We start from the raw sequence: 23,969 nt of genomic DNA, 5'->3' as shown, positions 1-23,969 counted from the left end.
AGCTTCCCGAACTGGTGGCAGAGCATTCTTTGTTGAAGTTCAGTCTCCTTGGCAGTCCTCCAGGGCACACGGCAATTCCTATTTATTTGATTTAGCCTTTGTTTGGTTAGCCTTGTATTTTGTCTATTTTCCTTTGTGAAGTTCTTTTTTCCCCCAAATTTTCATGTTTAAATTCCTTGGACTTCGTTTCTATTTATTTTGCCAGCTTGCTTCATAGTATTGCTAAAAGTTGTTTGCCTTAAGCTATCACAAACGAGTAGTCTTGGATTAATTCGTCTCCCCCACGTCTGCGCCATCACGTGGGACTAGGTATAGCTTGGCATGATTAAAGCAGAAGAGCCTTTCCAGCTTGCCCTTTGCCCAGGCCACACTTTCCTGCTTTCCAGTCTTCTTTGTTTGGTTCTTTGTTTCTCCCTGTCCCAGGCTCATGTCAATTTTGAAGAGAGAGAAGTAGTTTAATTTTCTGAATGCTTTTGTTCTCCCTCCTCTTCAGTGGGGTTTACCAGATGCTTCATGACTGATCATCCCTGAGTTAAAAATGAGTCCAATTTTGTCTTCCAAGTGAAGCTTGCAACGCTCTCACATGGGTATTCTGTATGTACCCTTGTGTGTGTGTGTGTGTGTGTGTGTGTGTGTGTGTGTGTGTACACACAGATCAGTGACTGAAACTTTGACTCTCTGTGGACATTTTCAAAGCCTCCTGAGAACCCAGGTTTTCTGAGTGGTCTTGACCTCACTTAAGGTGTCCAGTGTGCGCCCTTGTCTTCTTTGTCCTGCAGTGAGTGACTCTAGGAGGCACCTTTGCCCTGTGTGCTTCAGTCTCAGGTTTATATCTTTCTTTTTTCGGGAAACAAACATTTCTTAGCATCTTTTGCCTTGCAGACAGTGGGAGTCTGTGAAAATAAAGAAGACAGACACTGCCCTGTCCTCTAGGAACTTACAGTCTGGTTGGGGAGATAGATGGTTAGAATCCAAGATAATTATTCCTGAATGGTGATTCCAAAATACTGTGGGCAGGAAGGATGCTTCATGAAGGCTAGAGGGGCCCAAGGCTGGCTTCAGAGGAAATGAAGGCCAGTGAGAGACCAGAAGCGTGGACCCACCACCAGGTGGAGGGAGCGTGTGTGGGGGCAGTGTGAGTCTGCAGAGATGGGCAGGGGAGTGGGCAGAACTGGGAGATTAGTAGAGCTAGTCTGCTCTTCAGTACACTGGTTTTTGTCGGGTAGATGAGTTGGTGGGGTCAGAAGGTGAATGCAGAGTAATAAAGTTTGAGAAGTAGGCAGGGGCCAGATCATGAAGGCCTCAGAAGACTTACCGAGAAGTTTGACCTTTATCCTGAGGACACTGGAAAGCCATTGACATGTTGTAAGTGGGGAAGTGACATGATCAGACTTGAGACCTACACGATCTCTCCTGTCATAGTGTAGAGAATGGATTAAAATGTGACAAGAGTGGCCTCTATCCGTGTTGATCCTAGGGACCACCTTCCCAAACTTGGCCCTTTCTTAAATCCACAGTGTTTGTCCAGCTCCGCATGTCCAGCTTCTGGCGTTTTCCTGATTAGCATGAGGGCTTGTCCCACAATTTAGCTTTCCCTTTCTAGCTTTCTGTCTTGAAGGCCAGGAATCTGCTTTCTCCCAAGCTCTGGGCTTGTTCTTGCTCGAGTGTGAATGTGCATCTGGAGCATCCCTGGGTCCCCATTTCCCTGAGTCCGTTGTTTTGCCCTCCAGCTTGGGTCTCCTAGGAGTTTGGCATCAGCCTGGATCTAGCCAGTGCTCAGTGATTTCCTAAATTCAATGCAGTTCATGTGGTTGGCTCTTCCCACGCAGCCAGGCCAGACCTGCACCTGAGGAAGTTCCCTTAGCCCTCTTTTTCCCACCAGCTGTTGAGATTCCCAGACAGTTCACCATTGATCCCTACTCCATACCCATATGGAACAGTTAATTCAAGAAGACTGATTGAAATAAAAAGAGTTGTACTAACTCATAGATCTGGGACAAGTAATTTAACCTCTCTATGCCCATTTTCTTCATCTGTTAACTGCAGAGACTGAGAGCCTACATCACAGAATCGTTGGGAGCACTGTATATGCAAATGCACATTTAAACACTAGGCCTGGCCCACATTAAGCACTCAGTGTTTATTGTTTTACTAAGATGTCTTGACTTTATTCTAGATCAGGTGGCAGGAGAACAGGAAAATTTCCAACTTCAGGAATAATTGATGACAGCCAAATGAGTATAAATCTTCAAAGACCCCTTCCTCTTACTCACAATGAACAGTAGAGAGATGAGAGTAACATCACATCCTGCCCAGCTGGAGGGCTGTTATGGTGAGTGAGGAGATGATGTGAGGGTGTTATGGCTTGGATGTAAGATGTCCCCAAAAAGCTGACTTGTGAGACAATGCAAGAAGGTTCAGAGAAGAAGTGATTGGGTGAGCCATAAGAAGAAGTGATTTGAGGGAGCCGTAACCCTATCAGAGAATTAATCAACTGATGGGATTAATTGAGTGGTAACTGAAGGCAAGTTGGGGTATGGCTGGAGTAGGTGAGGCATTGAGGGCGTGGCTTTGGGGTATATATTTGTATCTGGTGAATGGCGTCACTCTCTCTCTCTGCTTCCTGATCATCATGTGACCTGCTTCCCTCTGCCACACTCTTCTACCATGATGTTCTGCCTCACCTTGAGCCCCAAAGAATGGAGCCTGCTGTCTATGGATTGAGATGTCTGAAACTGTGAGCCCCCAAATGAACTTTTCCTCCGCTGCAGTTGTTCTGGTCGGGTCTTTCAGTCACAGCTGTGAAAAAGCTGACTGAAACAGAGGGAGGGTTGAAAATAGCCAACACATTTTGAGTGCTTACTGTATGCCAACCCCTATTCAAAATGCTGTACTGATATTAACTCATTGGATCCTCACAACAACCCCCCGTGAGGTGGCTACTGTGATTACTTCCATTTTACAGATGAGAAAACATGTACATAAGGCCTAAGTAACTTGGGTAGGATTACATTATCTGATAGAATTTGTCTTTGACCCAACAGTCTGATTCCAGATTGGAAATGCAAATAAGTACCCCCATCATACGAGAGGGGTCTTGACCTTTCCCTCTGTACCTCTCCACCCTACACCCCTCCAAGTATGCCCTTGACAGAGGACTCTGAGTCTCTTTATCAATCAGATCTATTATAGTCTGCAGATTTAAGGGCCTTTCCAGCTCAATTTCAATAGAATAAAAATCTCAACAGCATATAAATTTTCATAGTAAAAAACAGAGCCACATAATCTATGGCCATTACACTCTCATGGCCCTGAGGTGGTGGATGTATAAGAACACTTCAGTGGAATTGTACATCTTTTCATAAAATTCTGATTTTTGATAATTTGGTCATAAAATCTTTTGATAAAATATCAAAACCCTCTACTGCAATACTGTAAAATGTGATTGTGTTAATGGCAGAGAAAATTTGTATCTTAGATTGTCACGAGCTGTTCAAACATTATAATAGGAAACATTTATGGCTTACATGATGAAAGACCATGTTTCTCAGAGTCATTTGCTCATCTCAACCTTTTGTGAGGCCTACATACAGATCACTCCATAACTCTTTCTTCTCCATGATGGGGTGGTGGGATGGCATAGGGCTGTTGGTCAGGTGTTAGAAATTTGGATTCTGTGATGCAGGGGAAGTGACTTACATAACTCTGTCAACCTCCCTGAACTTCAGTTTCCTCTTCTAAAGGTCTTCATGGCTTTAAAACACTAAACCTTGATTCCCTGTTTCTATTCTTTTTGTTTATTTACTACTTAAAGCATGTTATACTAAGTAGTAGTACAGGCATCCCTTGGAGATAACTCTGGTTCCATGCAAACCACTGGGATAAAGCAAATATCATTTCATTATAACACAAGTGATATGATTTTTTAATATAAAAATCATGTTTATACTATAGTGTAGTCTATGAAATGGGCAATAGCATTATGTCTTTTAAAACAACATACATAACTCTAATTTGAAGTTTTATTGCATTTTTTAAATGCTAACAAATCCCTGAGCCTTCAACAAGTCCTGTGGCTTTTCGGGTAGAGGGACTTCCTTCTCTGTGTGGACACCTGCTGCCTGATCCTGGTGATGGTTGCTGAAGGCTGGGTGGCTGTGGCAGTTTCTTAAAATAAGACAGCAATGACATTTACTGTGTGGATTGACTCTTCCTCTCATGAAAGATTTTTGTTTGGTAGCATTTTACCACTAAAGTAGAACTTCTTGCAAAGTTGGAGCCAATCTCTCAAAATTTGCTGCTTTATCAACTAGGTTTACATTGTATTCTAAATCCTTTGCTGTAATTTAACAGTGTTTGCAGCGTCTTTGCCAGGTGTAGATTCCATCTCAAGAAGTCACCTTTTTTTTTCCTTCATAAGCTGTAGCTCCTCGTTCATGAAAGTTTGGTGGTAGCAATCCACTCACGTCTCAGGCTCCACTTCTCACCCTAGTTCTTTGGCTCTTTCTACCACATCTGCTGTTATTTCCTTCACTGAAGTCTTGAGCCCCTCAAAGTTATCCATGAGGATTGGAATCAATTTCTTCAGAACTGCTGATAATGCTGATATTTTGCCCTCCTCCTTGGAATTGTGAATGTTCTTAATGGCATCTAGAATGGGGAATTCGTTCCAGAACGTTTTCAGTTTACTTTGTCTAAATTCATCAGAAGAAATACTCTCTGTAGAAGCTGGTTGGCTTATGAAGTATATTTCTTAAGTAATCGGACTTGAAAATCAAAATTACTTCTTGATCCATGGACTACAGATGGATGTTGTATTAGCAGACATGAAGCAACATTAACGTCATTGTACATCTCCATCTGAGCTTGTCGGTGACCAGGTGCATTGTCAGTGAGCAGTAATATTTGGAAAGGCTTCTTTTCCTGAGCAGTAGGGCTCAACAGTGGGCTGGGGTTGATATTTGCAAGGCACAGGCAGAGTACAGTGCATGTAATTCTTAAGGGCCCAAGGACTTTCAGAATGGTAATTGAGCATTGGCTTCTACTTAACATCACCAGCTACATTAGCTCATCACAAGACAGTTTGCCTGTCCTTTGAGACTTCGACTTCTATCTCACTATGAAGGTTCTCGATGGCATCTTCTCCCAGGAGGAGGCTGTTTCAGTGGCATTAAAAGCCTGCTGCTTGGCGTGGCCACCTTCATCAGTGGTCTTAACAGATCTTCTGCATAATTTGCTGCCGTTTCTACTTCAGCACCTGCTGCTTCATCCTGATGTTGAGATGGTGTCTTTTCCTTAAACCTTTGCCAGCTTCGAATTTTTCTTCTGCCACTTCCTCTCTTCTTCCTAAAATCGAAGGTGGTTGGAGTTTTGCTCAGCATTAGACTGTGGCATAAAGGAATGCTATGACTCTGATCTTCTGTCCAGGTCACTAAAACTTTCTCCATATCAGCAGGAACGCTGTTTTGCTTTCTGATCACTCACATGCTTGCTGGAATAGCACCTTTAATTTCCTTCCAGAGCTTTCCCTTCACATTCTCAACCTGTCCCATTGGTGCCAAAGGCCTAGCTGTCAGCGAGTGCTGGCTCTCGACACATCTTCCTCCCTAAGCTTAACCATTTCTGGTTTTGATTTAAAATGAGTGATGTGACTCTTCCTTTCACTTGAACACTTAGATGCCATCATAGGGTTATTAATTGGCCCAATTTCAGTGTTGTTGTGTCTCAGGGAATAGGGCCGTCCCAGGAGAGGGAGAGAGATGGGGAACGCTGGTCAGTGGAGCAGTCAGAACATGCACAGCATTGATCACTTAAGTTCACCTTGTACATGAATGCAGTTGGTGGCCCCCAAAACAATTACAATAGTAACACCAAATATCACTGATTCCAGGTCTCTGTAAAAGACGTAATGATAAAAAGTTTGAAATATCGTGAAAATTAACAAAATGTGACACAAAGACATGAAGTGAGCACATGCTGTTGGAAAAATGGCACCTATAAACTTGCCACGGACTTTCAGTTTGTAAAAAACACAATATCTGTGAAACACAATTGTGAAACTCCATAAAACAAGTTTGTGGCTGTGCAGTGATATGATGGCAAGAAGTAAGAAAAGAAATGATTTTGTTTCATTAAATTCATTCAACATTATTTAGCAAGAGGTTATTAAGCACCTACTACATACATGATTACTACATACTAGGTACATTTCGTTGCCAGTGTTGTTAATAATTACAATGTTAAACTCTCAGGCTTACTTGGGACTTATCTTTCCTCATTTCCACATAGCTATTTTATGTGGAATAAAATAATTTTATTGCTGTAATTTTAGACTCTTTAATTTTGTTTTCTTATACCCCAAACAACAAACAAACCTGTCATCTCAAAGGGATTCTTAACATGTTGCAAATTCCTATTAAATCGTGCATAATACTCTTCTTTTAATTTTTCAATGTAAAGAAATGTTTAAACCTTCTAGGCTATGTTTCTCAGGAGGGAATAAACATAGCCATCAAATGTTCAATTCTAGCCCAGATGGGTCAGTTGACATACTAGTTTTAATGAGTTGCAATAATGAAGTTGTCATAAAACTGGAGGCTTTTTCAGGTTGTAAATTACCCAGGCCCAAATGCTGTAGAAAAGTTACAAGGCCTGCCGTTACAATAGACTGTTTTAAATATCTCAGTTGTATTGAACTGAAACCAAACTTGATAAAAGTGTATCAGGTAGTCATGAGTTGATATGACAAAAAAGAGTTATTGGGCTATTCATCAAATGATAAACTAGATAATGATAGTGGCAAAAGTTATCTGTCATTTTTTAATGCTGTAATGAGTGCCAGGCATTGTCATTATCTCATTTATCCTCATGATAACCTAATGAGTTGTACAGTATTACTATAATTCCTGTTTTTCAGATAAGAAAGCTGAGCTGAAAGAGGTTAATGTTCCCAAAGTCACATACTTTTAAATAGTTTTCTGCACCTGTCATTTTACACTAAGTACATGCCACTCACCTGATGTTGCTATACAGTGCTTCTCTCTTAAAGGTAGATAGAGCTGGGGACCAGTCCCCCTACCATTTGGGCTGTTGCTCTGCACTTAGAAACTGCAAGTCCCCATGTACGTGTGTGAGGATAGGATTTTTTTTATAGTAACTATAGTAACTCTCGCATATACTGAGCTAATTGAGTTGAGATCTCCAGTAATCCCCCAAACCTTGTTATTCAAGTCCCATCTCACTAGAAAAGAAACACATGCATTTGCGGATTACAGCAGTCAGTTGATTGCAAAGATGGCCACAATAACTCCTCCCACCCCTATGCCTCTGCTCTTTATAGTGACTTGACTGTCCTTCCATCAATGTGTAGGATTTATTTCTCCACTCCCTGAATCTAAGCTGACCTTTTGCGTTTGACAAAAGATGTAGCAAAAAATAACAAGTTATCAAACCTAAAGGTGGTTTGGGGAAGCCCCCCAACAAAGGATCCTATATGAAGCCAAACCTTTTGCCCCACTGCCCTTGAATTTGACCTCATTGTGTGCATATAGTAAATGTTGTTGGAGATGCTTCTTTAACTAGAGTTTGAATGCATTTTACATAGAAGTCATCTTAAAGGTCTATAATACATTGTGATTATTCCCATGCATTTGTCCTATGATTTTAAATAGTTCTGTTTTGTATCTTAGAGTTTCTTAAATATCTGATATTTTCACAAGTCTAAGTTAAAAAAAAAAAAACTTGCATTCTTGTGTTCTCAGTTTGCAGACACCCAGAATTGCCCCTTCCTTTCTCTCCTACCCATTATATGGAAACAGTCTGTATTTGCCAAATAGCAAAACAGCCTTTACTTGACAGTGTGTATTTCACTTATGTGCAAAAGCTATATTCCAGTACATTTTCTTTCATGGAAAATGACCATTTCTTCCAGGAGCATATAATTTTTTTCAAAAGCATGAAGTTTTAAAAATGAAACTTCATATCAGACAGAATGATCTTTGGTTTTATAAAAGTGGAATGTTTTTTATAGTCTGTGGCTGTTCATTATTTTAAAACCTATTAGTTATAACAGGTACAGTTGAAAAATGAAGAGGTTTAAATTTAACTTAGAAAAATACCTCATTGTAGTTAGATTCTGAAACTGTGCCAGTAAAACTGTGTTTGAATGATTCTTGAATTTATTTTTTAAGGGATAGCTTTCTACTTTAAACGTGTATTCAGTAAAGCACAAGTTATTCAAAGTCTAGTAGATGTGTACAAGAGCCAGATCCATGTGTAACGCAAATGTGGCATTGTTTGCTGGGCTTTTTACACCTAATGACTGACCTAATATGTAATATTTCCTTTTTCTGGCTGATAGAAGAAATCACATTTTATAAGCATTTTATTCAGTAATGTATTCACATTGTGTTTCGCTTCTCATTATGTCTCATACTACAAGAATACTCCGTGACATGTTGAGATAGCTAGTATCACTGCTAGAAAAGTACAAGGTAATTTGGATAGAAAAATAATGTAATAGCTTTAGTAACAGACTGTAATTAAACTAGTGCCTAGAGTAAAAATAGTGAAAGGACTATTTTTAGTTTTTATTGGGCCAGATCACTAAGATTAAAATACATAAATAACCTTCACTTTGAGGTGTTCTTAGTGCTATCAGATTTCTAATATCTAAGTATTAATAATTGTATCTAATCACAGTATTTTATTGTTTATAGCTCCCCACATTTTAAAGTAAACTCAATATCTAAAATTTTGAATATGATTAAGTAGGCAATACATTTGTCACATTTTTGGAAATCTTGAGATTAAGGAATTTTAAATTGGGCCACTGTGTTAATCAGCTTTCTGTTGCTCTGACAAAATACCTGAGGAAAGTAACTCAGAGGAGGAAAGGTTTATTTTGGCCCACAGTTTCTGAGGTTTCAGTCCATGGTCACTTGGCTCGCATTACTTTGGGCCTTTGGTGAGACAGAACTTCATGGCAGGAAGCATGTTGTGAAGCAGAGCTGCTTACCTCATGGCAACTGGGAATCAGACGAGGGGATCAGAGGGAAGAAGAGGAGAAGTGGAAGAGAAAGGGACAGGGATGAGATAATGCCCCTGTTGACCCCTTCCTCCAACTAGGCTGCCCCTCCTACAGTTTCCACCAGCTCCCAGTAATGGTTCATAATTTGATGGATTAATCCCAAGATGAGGTTAGAGCCCTCATGATCCAGTCACCTTCCCGAAGGCCCACCCGAGTACCGCTGTGCTGAGAACAAACCTGCAACACGTGGAGGACATTCGGATCCAAATTACAACAATTCAGGAAGTGACTGTTCAACACCAGTGTGCCCGGCATCTTTTTGGTGCTGATGATAGAGCCACCTACAAAGCAAGCAAGGTCCCTGCTCCCAGGGAACTCCTGGTTTCCTTGTAGGAGGCAGATAACTGAGCAGGCTGTTTCTGTTAGGGATAGAATACCACAGGGAAAGTAAAGCAATAGGTGGCAGCAAATGACTGAGTGTGGTGGTGGGGGGATGTTAGGTCAGGGAGTTGGACAAGGTGTCCTTGAGGGGTGATAATAGAAGTAAGACCTAAATGACAAAGAACTGCTTTCCATCTAGGAGAGCCACCCAGAAAGAGGAAAAGCAGTTGCAAAGGCTTGGCATACATAAATACTTGACAGGATTGAGAAGCTAAAAGAAAACTGTAGTGGCTGGCTTGCACTGAGCTGAGGCAGCAAAGTCGGAGTGAGATTTGAAAGGTAGACGGGGACGTGACCCGCTCTTCCTGCTGCTGCCCCAGTGAGTTTCTGTGATCATGTGAGTTGTATCCTGTATTGCACTATGCTATATTGTGATCTCACGCCATATCATGTATTCATATTGTGTTAGTGTAATGTATTTTTGTTCATATTCCATGTAAACAGGGAGATGAAGGGCCATAAAAAGGCCTAGAGTCCTTGGGATAGGTTTTCTGATATTCCAGGTGTTCAGAGTCATCTGGTGGGTGGCAGTATCTCAGGGTCAGTCTCTACCACCTCCCATGCTCATTCCTGATTGTCAGTCAGTTCACTTCAGCAGATACTATCTGGTACATACTGGGCCGAAGAAGCCCAGGGGCTGTGAGAGTTGAATGCAGCAGAAACTGTGGTAGGCTTTCATTATGAGACAGCTGTGCTGGACTGTATTGTATTTCAATCACTCAGCACCTACCTTTTCTACCACCTTATTTATCCTTAGGTTACAAACGATAGTAAGAGCCAAATCTCTCATCCAAATATCAGGGATTCATAATTTAAGAGTCTTAATTTGTTCTTCTACGTCGGACACATGGAACATGAAAAAATGATTTCGAGGCCTGCACATGCATAAGACCAAGAAGTGTTTATCATCTAAATCCCTCTCTTTTGAGAGGAACAAAGGAAGTTTTAAAAATTAACAGTTTAATAAAATGTATGGAAGCCTAAAAATACATATTTTTGACCATATAACTTGAATTGATTAACTTTACACTACAATAATTTAAAAGATACAAAAGCATTCCCTATGGAGCTGAAAAAAGTGACTACAATAAATGAAGGAAAGTGATCAACAGCCAGCCAGTGTATAGTACAATCAGTTAACAGCGAGCGCCACAGGATCAACACAGGTCATGTGCTATCTTCCACGCTTGACCTTTTTCCAAATATAAAGGCAGATTAATCCAAACTAGCTCTGTTAGCCATTAGTTTAGACTTCCACCTGAAATCAGCCTTTGAGTGGAGCATGAATCATCGCTCATACCTGCACTAGTTTTCTCCTGGCAGTTAAGGAATTTACCAGGTGATGCTCATAAAAATATATATATTCTTTTAAATGAAGCCAGGCAGATCTGAAGACTCCGTCCTGTCATTGTGGTTGTGAGTCAGCGTCTGATTTAGACTAGGGCGTCAGGAGGCAACATAGACTTTCCATTCTCAGTGTCTTCAGACCATGTGTAGCCAAAATATACTGACTTAAAATTTCCACTGAATTAAACTTTCCAGTGATTTCTAAGTCATTGAAATGCATTATCAAGAGCACTTATTGAATTTCCCTTCAGAGATAATTAATAAAAATACTTTCCTATTAAAAAAGAGAGGAAAAGGCAATAATTTATGTTTTGTTATGGCAAAGTAAGTTCTAGAACCTTTCCGTGATTTACTGATAGCAGTTCCACTCCTTGGATGCTTAATTTGCTTTATTCTTTCCAACTCGCCCCAAGTCTGTGGTTTAGTAGATCTTCCTCCTGTTCAGAAGGAAGCTGTAGAAGCCAGCACCACATTTAGTATCCATCTCCAGGCACGGCCAATCCCTCTTCCTCCTGGCTGTGTTCCAGAGGGTTCTGGAAAAGTGCTGACAAAGCCTGAGGTGACCAGGCAGGACATTTTAGGCAGTTCTCATAGCCTTTTCAGCTCTGCTTCTTATTTTCTCCTAGATGCATATGTGGTGTGTGTGTATGAAATATTTGATGCAAGAAAAAATCCATATATGTTCGTCTCAAGTTTAGAAACAACATTCCAATCTAACCCTGGTTGAAGCCCCCCGAGTAGCTTTGGCTAATTGTATTTCCCTTCCTCTGCCTCATAGATAATGACTGTCTTGAATTTTAAAAAATCAATCATGTGTATCTTTATATTTTTTGACACAGATTATATATCTTAAATGATATATAGTATTATTTTGCTTATTTTCAAGCCTTATATAAATGTAAATTGCTTTTTGTTTTATCATTATATTTTACTACTTATCTGCATCGATACATGCATCTTTCATTTATTCTCCCTGATTTGTAGTATTGTGTTGAAGTTCAAGGGGGCTCAATAACTACCCTCTTTTACCATCCTGAGTTAAATAAGAAACAGTCTCAAGTGCAAGAGAGTAGTAGATAGAAATATCAATTTTATTAGAGAGATATATTTATCAAAGGGGTGGGCTTGCTAAAAGGCAGCTCAAATTAAGCAGACTTACTCTTGCAGTCATAGACTTTGAAATTTACCCAGGGCTCCCCTCAGGTGGACCTGCCCCTCCAGCCCTGTGAAGGGAACAGGAGTAAAAGCAAAGGCCTTCCATCCTGTGAGACTTATAGGCCCTTATAGAGAAAAGGAGGAGGAGCACCAATTAAACACCACCTCTCTAGGGTGAGTGGTGAGGCAGAGGAGGGCTGGAAATGTTATTCCAAAAGAGGTCCCTCTGCATGGAAATAGAAAAAAAAATAGAAAGTTTCCCCAGAACACTTTTGCATTTTATATCATAATATGTGTGTGTGTTTCTATTGACTGGCTTGTTTATTGTTTTCACAAGTGGTGCTGCAGTGACTGCTCTTATTAGGTGTCTCCGTATCCACCTGTGGGAGGGATTCTACAGAGGCACAGTAGCAGGGGTACAGTAGCAGGGACTTAGCCCACACTCACGAGCAGCTCCAGTTGCGGGCTCTCGCCCTGTTCCCTGCAGTTCCTTTCTATGCACAGCCTCACCAATGCTTATAACCAAATTCTCATTTTTGCCATTTGATAAGTGTGAAGTGACATCCTATTATAACTTTAATATCCCTGATTACTAATAAAAATTCAGTGTGATATCTCCTAAGTATTTGAGTTTCCTGTTATGTCAGTTTCCTATTCATATTATTAACCCCCACAAAAAAACCACTGTGCTGTCTGTTTTAAGTTGCTTTATAAGGGTCTTTATATATTCCAGGTGCCAATTCTTTGTCATTTATAAGTCATTACCTATTGGTGGTTTGGGGGGAATGGAATATCTTTTGATATATATCTGAAGAGATGTTTTTCTAAAGATTTTCAGAGAATCTGAAAAAAAGAGAAAGTGTAGGACCCTTTGACATATCCAAAGTCTACAATTTTGTGGAGAATCTGGCTGTACTTGAACATGCTGATAGAATGTACTTGACCATTTTCTGCCTGTTGGAGGACTTACATTATCTTGGAACAATTGCTAATCTTTCATTCCTAGGTTAGCCAGTTTGAACAATGTTTATGCAAGATTTGTCTTACTTTTTAAATTATTTTACATGATAATTTAAATTGTGACTTTCGCCTCAGTCTCCTTGCATAAGAAGGCTATCCCATAAAACACCTCTGAATTACCACACAGTGTGTTTGCTCATCACTTGGAAATTCTGTGCGTTACACACCTTGTCCATTTTAACCAGTCCCTTGGTGATGCCAGGTTATGACTTGGATGTGGTTTTTCCCCAAAGGTGTGGTGCTGGAAGCTTGTTCCCCAGTATGGTAATGTTGGGGTGTTTGAGGCTTTGAAAGGTGGGCCCTAAGCTGAGTGCAGTGACACATAAAAAATGTAATCCCCATAATGTAGGAGGCTGAGGCAGGAGGGTCAGAAGTTTGAGGACTGCCCCAACTTAGTAAGATCCTAAGTAATGTAGTCAGACCCTGTCTCAAATTAGAAAAGTTTAAAGGAAAAAAAAAAAAGACCAAAGATGTAGCTCAACAGTAGACTGTCCCTAAGTGCAGTCCCCAGAACAACAAAAAAGGTGGAAGGTAATTATGCTGGAAGCTCCGTCTTCACATACACTGGTCTCACAGCATGGGTCAGTTTTCATAGGCATGAATTAGTTCTTGAAAAAGCAGGTTGTTATGTAGAAAGGACTCACATGTTTGGCCTTTTCAACAGGCAGCTGTTTCCCTTTCCAATACCCCACCATGTTGCAACGCAGACAGGAAGCCTCACCAGGATGCCAGTACCAGACTCTATACCCTCCAGCCACCAAAATCATGACCCAAGTAAACCTTTTTTACTTTATAAGTTATCCAGCCTCAGGAATTTTTTATAGCAAGACAAAACAGACAGAAATATGCTTCATTCTTTCCTTTTAACTTGTGGATGTGGTCTTCATCCAAAGCCACTTCATACTAAATTCAATTTGATGATACTTGTAATAGGACATTATATCAAGATTTTACTAATTCTTCATAAGAATAGTTTCTTATAAGACCATAGACTTTCATCAACAAAAAAGCCTTAAAGAACCTATGGCATAATCTCTTGTTTATCACATTGAGATTAAATGACACATCTGGCATCATAGGCCTTAGAAATAGAAAAGGGTTAGGATCCAGGTCTCTCGGCCCTTGACACAGTGTGTTTTTCACTGCAATGGATTGTAGAATCACAGCTTTATTCTCTATTTTCATGCAGTTAGTATATATTTCTACAGTTAGATTTCCTGGGCTGATAGATTTCAGTGCATTTGGATTTTTGTTTATGGAATCTTTTTTATCTCTTAATACTGAAGGAACTGTTTATCATATTTTCTTAGATTAGCTTTATGGAAGTAATGTATACTGTTTTTCTTCCTTATTTTCAACTGTATTTACATGCTAGTCTTTCCAACAGGTTGTATAAATAAGTTAAATGTTATGGTAAATTATTCCAAAATGGCACATTAACAGTTTGCATAAATTAAAACTATGGTGCAATACTTTGAATCAGGTTGTAAATAGATGTAAATTTGTAAATGTATGTAGTTAATTTTTAAATATAATTTCCCACACATGACTGTATTTATTTTATTTATTTAAGTTAGTGTGTTTAACAATAAAATTAGTACTTTCAACTCAAGAACCAAAACCTCCATTTACTCCTATATACTCACGTACTGCTCCGTGCCATCTCCCTGCCTTCCTCCACAGAAGCCACTTCCAGAATCCCTCTGCTTTGAAAATATAGACATATGTATGTGTGTATATGTATGTTTGATAAATATACACATATATGTCTTTTGTTAATACATAGCCTTCCTTGTTTTAAAACTTTATGAAAAAGAATCCCAAATGTTTGTAGTCCTTTGTGAATCACTTTTCATTCACCAGTGATCCTAGTTATTTATCCTTATTTCATGTGTAAATCACTCAAATTATATGTACATAGCATTCATCTGTGTGGATTTACCAGAGTTTATCTATTTCTTCTTGATGGATTCTTATTATTTTCTTCCAATTTTGTTTGGTTTTGCCCTAACTAATGATACTGTATGAATATTCTTGTATCTTAACTACCAGTGCTCATGTGCAAATGCCAGCCTTGGATAGATATCTACTTAGAAGCCAAAATGCTGAGCTGTGAGGTACATAAATGTTTACTTAGATAGTGCCAATGTACTGTGTTATAATGCCAAATGATATTTCCAACCATTGATATCCACTTACACTCCTACCAGCAGTGAGAGGTGCTGTTGCTCCCCCACTCTTGGTATTGTCAGACTTCTTACTCTTTTACAGTCGAGGGGCTAAGCAGCCTCATTTGGGGCTCTCTTTGTATTTCCCTGATTTAATGGAGCTCTCTATCATCTTTATTTACAATTGATTCTGGGATTTTCCCCATTATATTTCCTATTGACTTGAAAATATTCTTTATATTCATTATTGATACAAAGATTTTTTCAGTTAACAAATATCTTTTCCCACTTATGGCTTGTCTTTTTACTTTCATGAGTATTTTTAGAGACATAAACAAAATTTAATCTGGTTGAATTTATGAACCCTTTTAGAGTGTGTCTTACTCAAAGAGAAATATTACCTGTATTTTCTTTATAAAATTTAGAGTTATCCTTTTGAGTTGAATCCTTAATTCTTCTAGGACTGATTTGAGTGTGGCAGAGTGTGCAGGAACTCAGCTTCACTTTGTTCCCCATATGGACAAGATTTTCAGCTCTTTTTATTGATAGCGCCCTTTTTTCTCTACTGTTCTGCATGCTGCCTCTGTTCCTGTGTTTTCAGTCCCATTTGTCATTTTATCTGTGCCTGTATCAATCTCTCATTGTCCTCATAAAATCTTAATAATAAGGTAAGTCTGCCTCCTTAGTTTTCTTTTTTAGCAGTTTCTTGCTTTTAGTTATTTCCAGTTCTCCACTTATTCATATAAATTCTTGAATAGACTTGTCTAGAACCTAAGTTCACATTTTAATGAATTACAAATGAATTTCTGGAGAATTGACATGTTTTACATATTTATTTTATCTTATGGTTTTTATTGGTGCATTGTAACTGTATGCAGTAATGGGATTCACTGTGGCATATTTGTATATGCAAGTAATATAATTTGATCAATCTCATTCCCCAATATCTCTTCTTTCCCTCACTTCTTCCCTTCTTCTTGATCTTCTTCCTCTACTCATCTACTGCTCCACTTTTTTATTAGTCCATTATATGTAAAAGTGGGATTCATTGTGGTATATTTGTCCATTGACATAGATGATTTGGTCAATTTCATTCCCACAGCTTCCCCTCGCCCTCTCCTCCTCCTCCTCTCTCAGTCTCCTTCCTCTGGTCTATTGGCCTCCCTTATACTCCTTTTCTTTTTTAACTCCTTGTTTTTCTCTTTATCATCTGCATATGAGAGAAAATGTTTGACCCTTGACAGAAATTTCTGAGTCTGGCTTATTTTACTTAGCATGATGTTCTCCACTTCCTTCCATTTACCAGCAGATGACAATTTCATCCTTCTTTATGGCTGAGTTAAACTCCATTGTGAATATAACCACATTTTTTTATTTATCCATTTATCTGTTGATGGACAGCTAGGCTGGTTTGATAACTTGGATATTGTGAATTGCACTGCTATAAACAATGGTATGTGTGTATCACTATAATATGCTGATTTTGGTACTTTTGGATAAATTACCCACGAGTGGAATAGCTGGGCCATATAGTGGTTCCATTCCTACTCTTTTAAGGAATCTCCGTGCTTTAGAGAAATCCATACTGATTTTCAAAGTGGTTGTATAATTTGCAGTCCCACAACAATGCAGAATGTACTCTTTCCCCTGCATTCTCACCATTTGTTATTTGTATCCCTCTTTTTTCTTTCTTTGTTTGTTTCTTTCTTCTCTCTCTCTCTCTCTCTCTCTCTCTCTCTCTTTTCTGGCAACAGGGATTGAACCCAGGGGCGCTTAACCACTGAGCCACATCCCCAGTCATTTTTAATAATATTTTTTTAGTTGTAGATGGATACAATATCTTTATTTTTATTTATTTATTTTTATGTGGTGCTGAGATCAAACCCAGTGCCTCATGCTTGTGAGGCCAGCGCTCTACCAGCCCATCCCCAGTCCTTTTTATATTTTACTTAGAGACAGGGTCTCGCAGAGTTGCTTAAGGTCTTGCTAAGTTGCTGAGGCTGGCTTTAAACTTGAGATCCTCCTGCCTCAGCCTCCTGAGCTGCTGGGATTACAGGTGTGCACCACCAAGCCTGGCAGTTGTTTGTATTCTTGATGACTGCCATTCTAACTGGAGTGAAATGAAGTCTCATTGCAGTTTTGATTTGCATTTTCCTCGTTGCTAAGGATGTTGAACATTTTTTAAATGTATTTGTTGTCCATTTGTATTTCTTCTTTTGAGAAATATCTGTTTCATTTGCCCATTTATTGATTAGGTTATTAGTTTTTTAGTGTTGAGTTTTTTTAGTTCTTTATATATTCTGGACATTAGTCAGAAGTGTAGCTGGCAAAGATTTTCTTCCTTCTGTAGGATTTCTTTTCATCCTCTTGTTTTATTTGCTGTGCAGGAGCTTTCAGTTTGATGCCACCCCACTTACTGTTTTTTGGTTTTATTTCTTGAGCTTTAGGAGTCTCATTAAGGAAATCGATACCTGTGTGTTGGAGTATTGAGCCTGTTTTCTTCTAGCAGTTGCAGACTTTCTGGTTTAATTCCCAAGTCTTTGATTCACTTTGAGTTGACTTTTCTGTAGGGTTAGAGACAGGAATCCAGTTTCATTCTTCTATGGGTGTCCAGTTTTCCCAGCACAATTTGTTTAAAACGCTATCTTCTTAATGGTATTGCTTTTTTCTTTTAATTGGGTATTCTTTAAAGCCTTTCAGATTGCAAGTTGTTGTATCATCATACCTCTGCTCTCCCCTTCATAGTCCTGATGGTCTTCCCAGTGCAGTGTCTCCTGTGTGTCAGGCTCCATTCTCTTACTTTATGTTGTCTTTACTACGACCTAGTGAGGTGGGTCCCACATTGTGAGACATTGCACATAGTAAACCAAGGCACTAACAGGTTAGTTGACTCACTGGAGATCACATGGCTAGTCAACAGAGGAGGCAGGATTCCGTTCCAAGGTACCTTGGAGTAGAGCTCATGTTTTTAAGGCCGCACGCATACCAGGCTAGGACACTACCGCTTGAGCCACATCCCCAGCCCTTTTTTTTTTTACACAATACCTTTATTTTATTTATTTTTACGTGGTGCTGAGGATCGAACCCAGGGCCTCGCATATGCTAGGCGGGCGCTCTACCGCTGAGCCACAACCCCTGGGTTTTTCTTTTCTTTTGTTGGATTTAGTGCCTACATATTTTAGTTTTTGTTGAAGCTATAAATGGTAGCTTTTGAAAATTATGCTTTTAAAATTACTTCTAGAAGCATATAGAAATGAAATTAATTTTGTTCATTAATCTTATATCTAAAAACCTTGATTGATTTGTCTATATGTTTTAAAGAATATTTCTACAAAGCTAAGGCTATCAGTGAAAAACAGTAACCATTTTATTTCTTCCTTTCCTATCCTTATGTTTAATTTCTTTTGCTTGACTTCTGGCTTGCACTTCCCATGGGATAGTGTCTTGTTTTGCAACTTGGAGGATTTTAACATTTTACCATTTATTTGATCATAGTTATAGGTTGTTTCATAATTAGCTTCTTTGTCAAATTAGTGAAGTTTCCATCTAACCTAGTTATTAGTGGATTCTTTTTAATCAAAAATATGCATTAGCAAAGGGGAGGGAGGGGAAAGGCGGTATGAGGGTAGGAAAGACAGTACATGTATGAAGACATGAATAGTGCAACTCCACTTTGTGTACAACCAGAGACATGAAAAATTGTGCTCTATATGTGTAATATGAATTATAATGCATTCTGTTGTCATATATAACAAATTTTAAAAAATAGGCATTAGATTATATTAGATGCTTTTTCCATATCTATTGAGATGAAATTATTAGCACGTTAATATGAATGATGTGTGTATTTATATATAGTTTTAATATCAGTTCATCTTTTATTTTTTATCTTTGATACTAGGAATTAAACCTACAGGCACTTTACACCGAGCTATATCCCAGTCCTTTTTTTAATTATTATTATTTTTAAAATTTTGAAACAGGGTCTTACTAAGTTGCTGAGGGTCTCGCTTAGTCGCTGAGACTGGCCTCCAACATGCAGTCCTCCTGCCTCAGCCTCCCAAATTGCTGGGATTACAAGTGTGTGCCATCAGACCTGGTTCAAGCTTTTATATTTTTGGTCTAAACCTAGTTGGGTTATGATGTTACCTTTTTAATACCTAGGAGGATTCCGTTAACAATATTTTAATATTTTACTTGGGGGTGTGTGTGTGTGTGTGTGTGTGTGTGCATATATTTGTGTGTGTGACCAACATGGAGCTGTAATTTTCTGTTTTTTTTTAAAAATTTATTCAATTAACTAATTAATTTGTATCAAGACTATACTGGCCTCAGACAGTAAGTTAGGGAGAATTACCTCTTCTTTTAAATTTGATGAAAGAACTGTTTTGACATAAAATATTACCTTGAAAATTTTCTAATTTTTGAATTATAAACAGATAATCAGAAAACTTTTGCTTTTGAAAATGCATTGTTTCCTATTGTTTTAGAAACTGTAATTTCTACTACAGTATCTCAAACTCTTAAGTATTCTAAATGAAGGACTCGCCTTGCAGTGGCTTTTTTGCTCTGGCCAGACTCCCAGGAACACTGTCAGAACAGGGTCATGTTGAGACAGATCCATGGGTGGAATTTTCTGTATTCACTCAGTTATGCTTAGATCCAGGATACCCATCTACATGAGCGGCATGGGTCAGTCGATAATCATAACCTCTTAGGGATGGAAATTCATCCTTCCTTCTTTCCTCCCTCCCTTCTTCCCTCTCTCTTTTTCTTTCTCTCCGCTTTCTCTTAGGTAATAATCTCTCCCTCTCCCTCTCTTTGCTACTTTGCTCAGTAACAGGAAAGTTTCATGCAACCCTTTGGGTTTCAGGTTAATCCTGTGAGATGATCCATATTGGGCAAACTCTGGATCTTGACTTCTGGCCTGTTCCCCCATGAAGCTACCAAATCAAAGCTGAGTGCAGGACACAGGCCATTGTCTCCAGGGCAAACATGGCCCTGGGGAGCTGATTTTCTACCATTCTCTCTTCCCCAAGTTTTGACCTGGCAGTTCTCCACTGCCTTTTAAGTTCTTTGGTAATTTTTAAGGTGATTTTGTATTGAGAGTCTTATCCAGCATTTTTAGTTTGTTCAGTGGGTAACTGATTGTCTAAAAACAGAAAGTCATATGAATTATTAAATATTTTTATTCCAAACTTTAAAAAAAATATTTTCCAAATATGGGTAGACTATTAAATATTAGAAGACTATTTATAAGAAATGTAGAAAATGTATAAAATTACCAATGCATTTCTAAAATTCAGTAATTTTGGCATTTTACTTGTGATATATCTTCTATTGCCATTTGAAGCATATGAAGGCCACGACCACTTATTGTTCTTGTATAGAATATCATTTAGAAGCCATAAGCTAAATATTGATTTTCATGTGACATAAAAACATAGTATCATAAGATAGTGATGCAATTTAATGAATGTGCTATTGAATCTCAACTTTATTATTTCATTCATTATTTATGAGAAAAACAAGGAATGTTTTCCATTGTCATGAAGGTATTATATTCAAGGTATAAATATCTAAAAATCTTACTTATTTATTTATTTCCATACTGGGGATCAAACCCAGGGCCTCACACATGTCAGGCAAATGCTCTGCCAGAGAGCCACATCCCCAGCCTTTGAAAATCACTTTTTTGCTGAACTCAACTTCAGGATTAATTAAGATGCATTCTTACTATATTTATATCTAATGTAAAATAATTGACAGTCTCTGTCCACGTGTGTCCAGAGATAGCATGTACCCAAATTCCAGACTCCCAGAAGGAAAACGTGTCCAACATGAACCATATCGTTTGCCCAAACAGTCGTAGGCACAGTGATCCACCCTGTCAGATAACGGCTGTGTGATCCTTCTGAAGCCAGGCAGAGGCCAGCCGTGGGCGCGGGGAGGCAGTCAGACCAGCTGTGCTGCCTCTTCTGCACGTGGAGCTGTGGCTGGGGTTTTATAGCACTGAGTATGTGGCAAGTGCTGTCCTATGCCCTTTACTCATTTTCTCCTCATGACAGCGTTTCGTAGATGAGAAATTGAGGGCCAGACAGGTTAAAAAACCTGACCGTGGTTGCACAACAACAGATAGTAATACAGGATTCGAACCCAGCCCTCAGAAACCATGATTTTATCAAATACTTTTGGTTTTTTAAGGAATTACTTTCCTGTTTGACCTCATGGATAAGAGCTGTATACATCCTGTAAAACTGTCATTAAAAGAAGCAGTTTTCGTTCAGCCTCTTTCAATCTTCATTGTTGTTTCATGGCTCTTAATTTTCAGATTTGGAAATTATTCTAATTATCCTGTGCAAACCTCCCTGATCTCCTAGGCTTTTCTCAGCCTTTGTGTTCCTGGATTAGAGGATCTGATTTCTTTTTCACTCTTTGTACAGAAGGGGTTTCTGGTCCTTGACTATTAATTTACTTCCACTATTGTTTCTATATTTCCTTTCGTTGTCTTCTGAAATGTAGCAATTAGAACTGCAAACAGAGAAGATGTCGTGTCTCTGTGGTCTGTAAACAAAGACAAGAACGTGGTCTTTGTCCATTTGGACTGTTGCATCAAAAACACCATCAACTGGGTAGCGAATGCACCACAGAAATTAATTCCTCACACTTCTGGAGGCTGGACAGTTCAAGAGCAAGGAGACTGTTGATCTGGAGTCTGGTGAAGGCCTACTTTCTGGTCCATTCATGCTGCCCTCTAGCTGCGTCCTCATATGATGGAAGGGGAGAATTTTTATGAGGCCACCTTAGAATCTTAGAGCCTCTTCTAAGGGCACTAATCACTTCCAAAAGGCCCCCTTCATCCCACCATCACACACTGTTGATTAGGTTTCAACATTTGAAGTTTGGAGGGACACACGTGTTCAGCCCCTAGCCAGTGTTTCCTCTTTCATTTCCTTCCTTCCAATTCTCATGCCTGTATGGGCCATATTGTGTACCTGGGAATACTGGATGGTGCCCACCGGGTGTATGAAGTTTAAATCTCTTAGGTGGCCATCTGGGATACAGCTGGCAATGAGGAGTTCGCCTCTCAACAAGAGCACTTAGGTTATTTTCTTCTGATTGAAATGAAAGGATCTACTATTTACTATATCCATTCCCAAGAAAATACATTACAGCTTCAAGAAAAGTTTGAGTGTTAACACAAATGCTGAAATATAATGCAGATGTTTAATGTCTTGCTACAATATTATTTTACTGTTCACAGTCACCTGCTTTTTTGATCCCTGTCTATATTTGCTTTCTTTGTTTCATAACACCTGTTCCTGAGAATATATTTTCAGTCTGTCGTTTTTTCTAAATGGGTGACACATGTTAGAAAAAGGTTGATTCTTACTAGTGTCTTTCAGTAAATACCTGAGGACTCTTGTTATTTTGTTTTCAGTACTATATTGTTTTTACTTAAATACCACATAAGAAATCATTCTGTGTCGCTGGGTTAAGATACTTATTTAAATGTTTAGAGAGAGGGGAAAAAAGTTATTTCTAGTTTTAACTTTTAAAAAAGAATTCCCAGACTTCAAACCACTGCATGATGATAAATGTCCTGTATTTCTACAGGCTCAGAGTGCTTACGTGCAGTTTATAATGCTCATGTGGTCATGTGCATCTCGTCACCTGAGATACTTGTCACCTTCTATTTCAGGTTTTTACATATACAGTTCCCTTTTTAAGCAGCACATTATCTGAGAAGTGACTTCCCTCATCTCCTACCCCCACCCCCATCATCTCTGCTACCACATCTTATGTCAATCAGAGCACTTTCCAAATCTCTTTCCTTCTTTACCTATTGTGTCCCTCTTGCTGGACTATAAAGCTTGATGAGAGCAGCCTTGACCTTGGGATGTTCAGATTAGCACAAAGCACATAGTCATTTACTTCTTGTCAAATGAATCAATGAATTTATTAAAGACTGCACAAAACAAACTATTTATGTTAGAAATGACATTTGATCCTTACTAATTTGAACTCATGAAATTTTCTGTGGCTTACTTAGGACTTAAAGAGAGTATTCATGCTGGCCTTATGTTTAGGTTCCAGTAATTAGCTAATTAAAACGTTAACGATGGGTATATTTAATCTCTAGGCTTGATTAAGTTTTCTGAATCTTTGGACTCTGTGTATTTGCCATAAACTATCAAAAGTACAGTTAAGCAGAACTCCTGTCACATTTTCAAGAACACTAAATACATGGTGTCTTTTGGTGTCCATTGAAAATATTTTAAACACAGAAAGTGTAGAGAATAACATAATGTATAACTTGCACTTCTGCCATCTAAATTTATGCAGTTTTAACATTTGCCATATTTGCTAAAAAATTTTAAAGAAATAAAATATCACACATAAAATTTAAAATCCTTGTTTTTTTCTTCCTTGATTCCTTCCCCTCCATCTGGAATCACAGTCCACATTTTGATATTTATCAATCTTATTCCTGTTCTAATATTTTTGCATTGAATTTATTAATAAATAATACATCATCTTCTATGGCATATTTTCAAGTGTTATGTACATGGGGATGTTTTGTACATAACTGGCACCTTGGTTTTTTTCATCCAACACTAAGTCTTTGAGATTCATCGTGATGATACATGTAGCTCTTGTAGTTCATTCATTTTCATTGCCGTGTAAAATTTCATTTTGTTTTCCTGTCTCTGGTGGAAGGACACTTCAGTTGTTCTCAATTATTCACCATGTGATTAAAACTGCAGTAAGCTTTCTTGAACCTTTCCATTTGTGCACATGTGCCAGAA

At 38.6% G+C, this 23,969-nt stretch overlaps 1 protein-coding gene across 5 annotated transcripts in view; it reads left to right on the top strand.

The window, feature by feature from the left end:
- Positions 1 to 23,969, top strand: part of Efcab11 (EF-hand calcium binding domain 11) — a 156,905-nt gene that overhangs the window by 46,720 nt on the left and 86,216 nt on the right. The window contains exon 6 of one of the 5 annotated variants that reach the window (XM_048799165.1): positions 13,656 to 13,765. The exons of 2 other annotated variants lie outside the window; for them this stretch is intronic. In XM_048799165.1, coding sequence (XP_048655122.1) covers positions 13,656 to 13,765 — 110 coding nt within the window. Of the gene's footprint in view, positions 1 to 2,176; positions 2,333 to 13,655; positions 15,915 to 23,969 lie in introns of those variants that run through there. 2 more of the 5 variants (XM_048799167.1, XM_048799163.1) reach the window with 2 other exon arrangements.

Source organism: Marmota marmota, unplaced genomic scaffold (genome assembly GCF_001458135.2).
Source record: "Marmota marmota marmota unplaced genomic scaffold, marMar, whole genome shotgun sequence".
NCBI lineage: Eukaryota > Metazoa > Chordata > Mammalia > Rodentia > Sciuridae > Marmota > Marmota marmota.
Note: the sequence above shows the minus strand (reverse complement) of the source record. Positions and strands in the feature narration are given on the sequence as shown.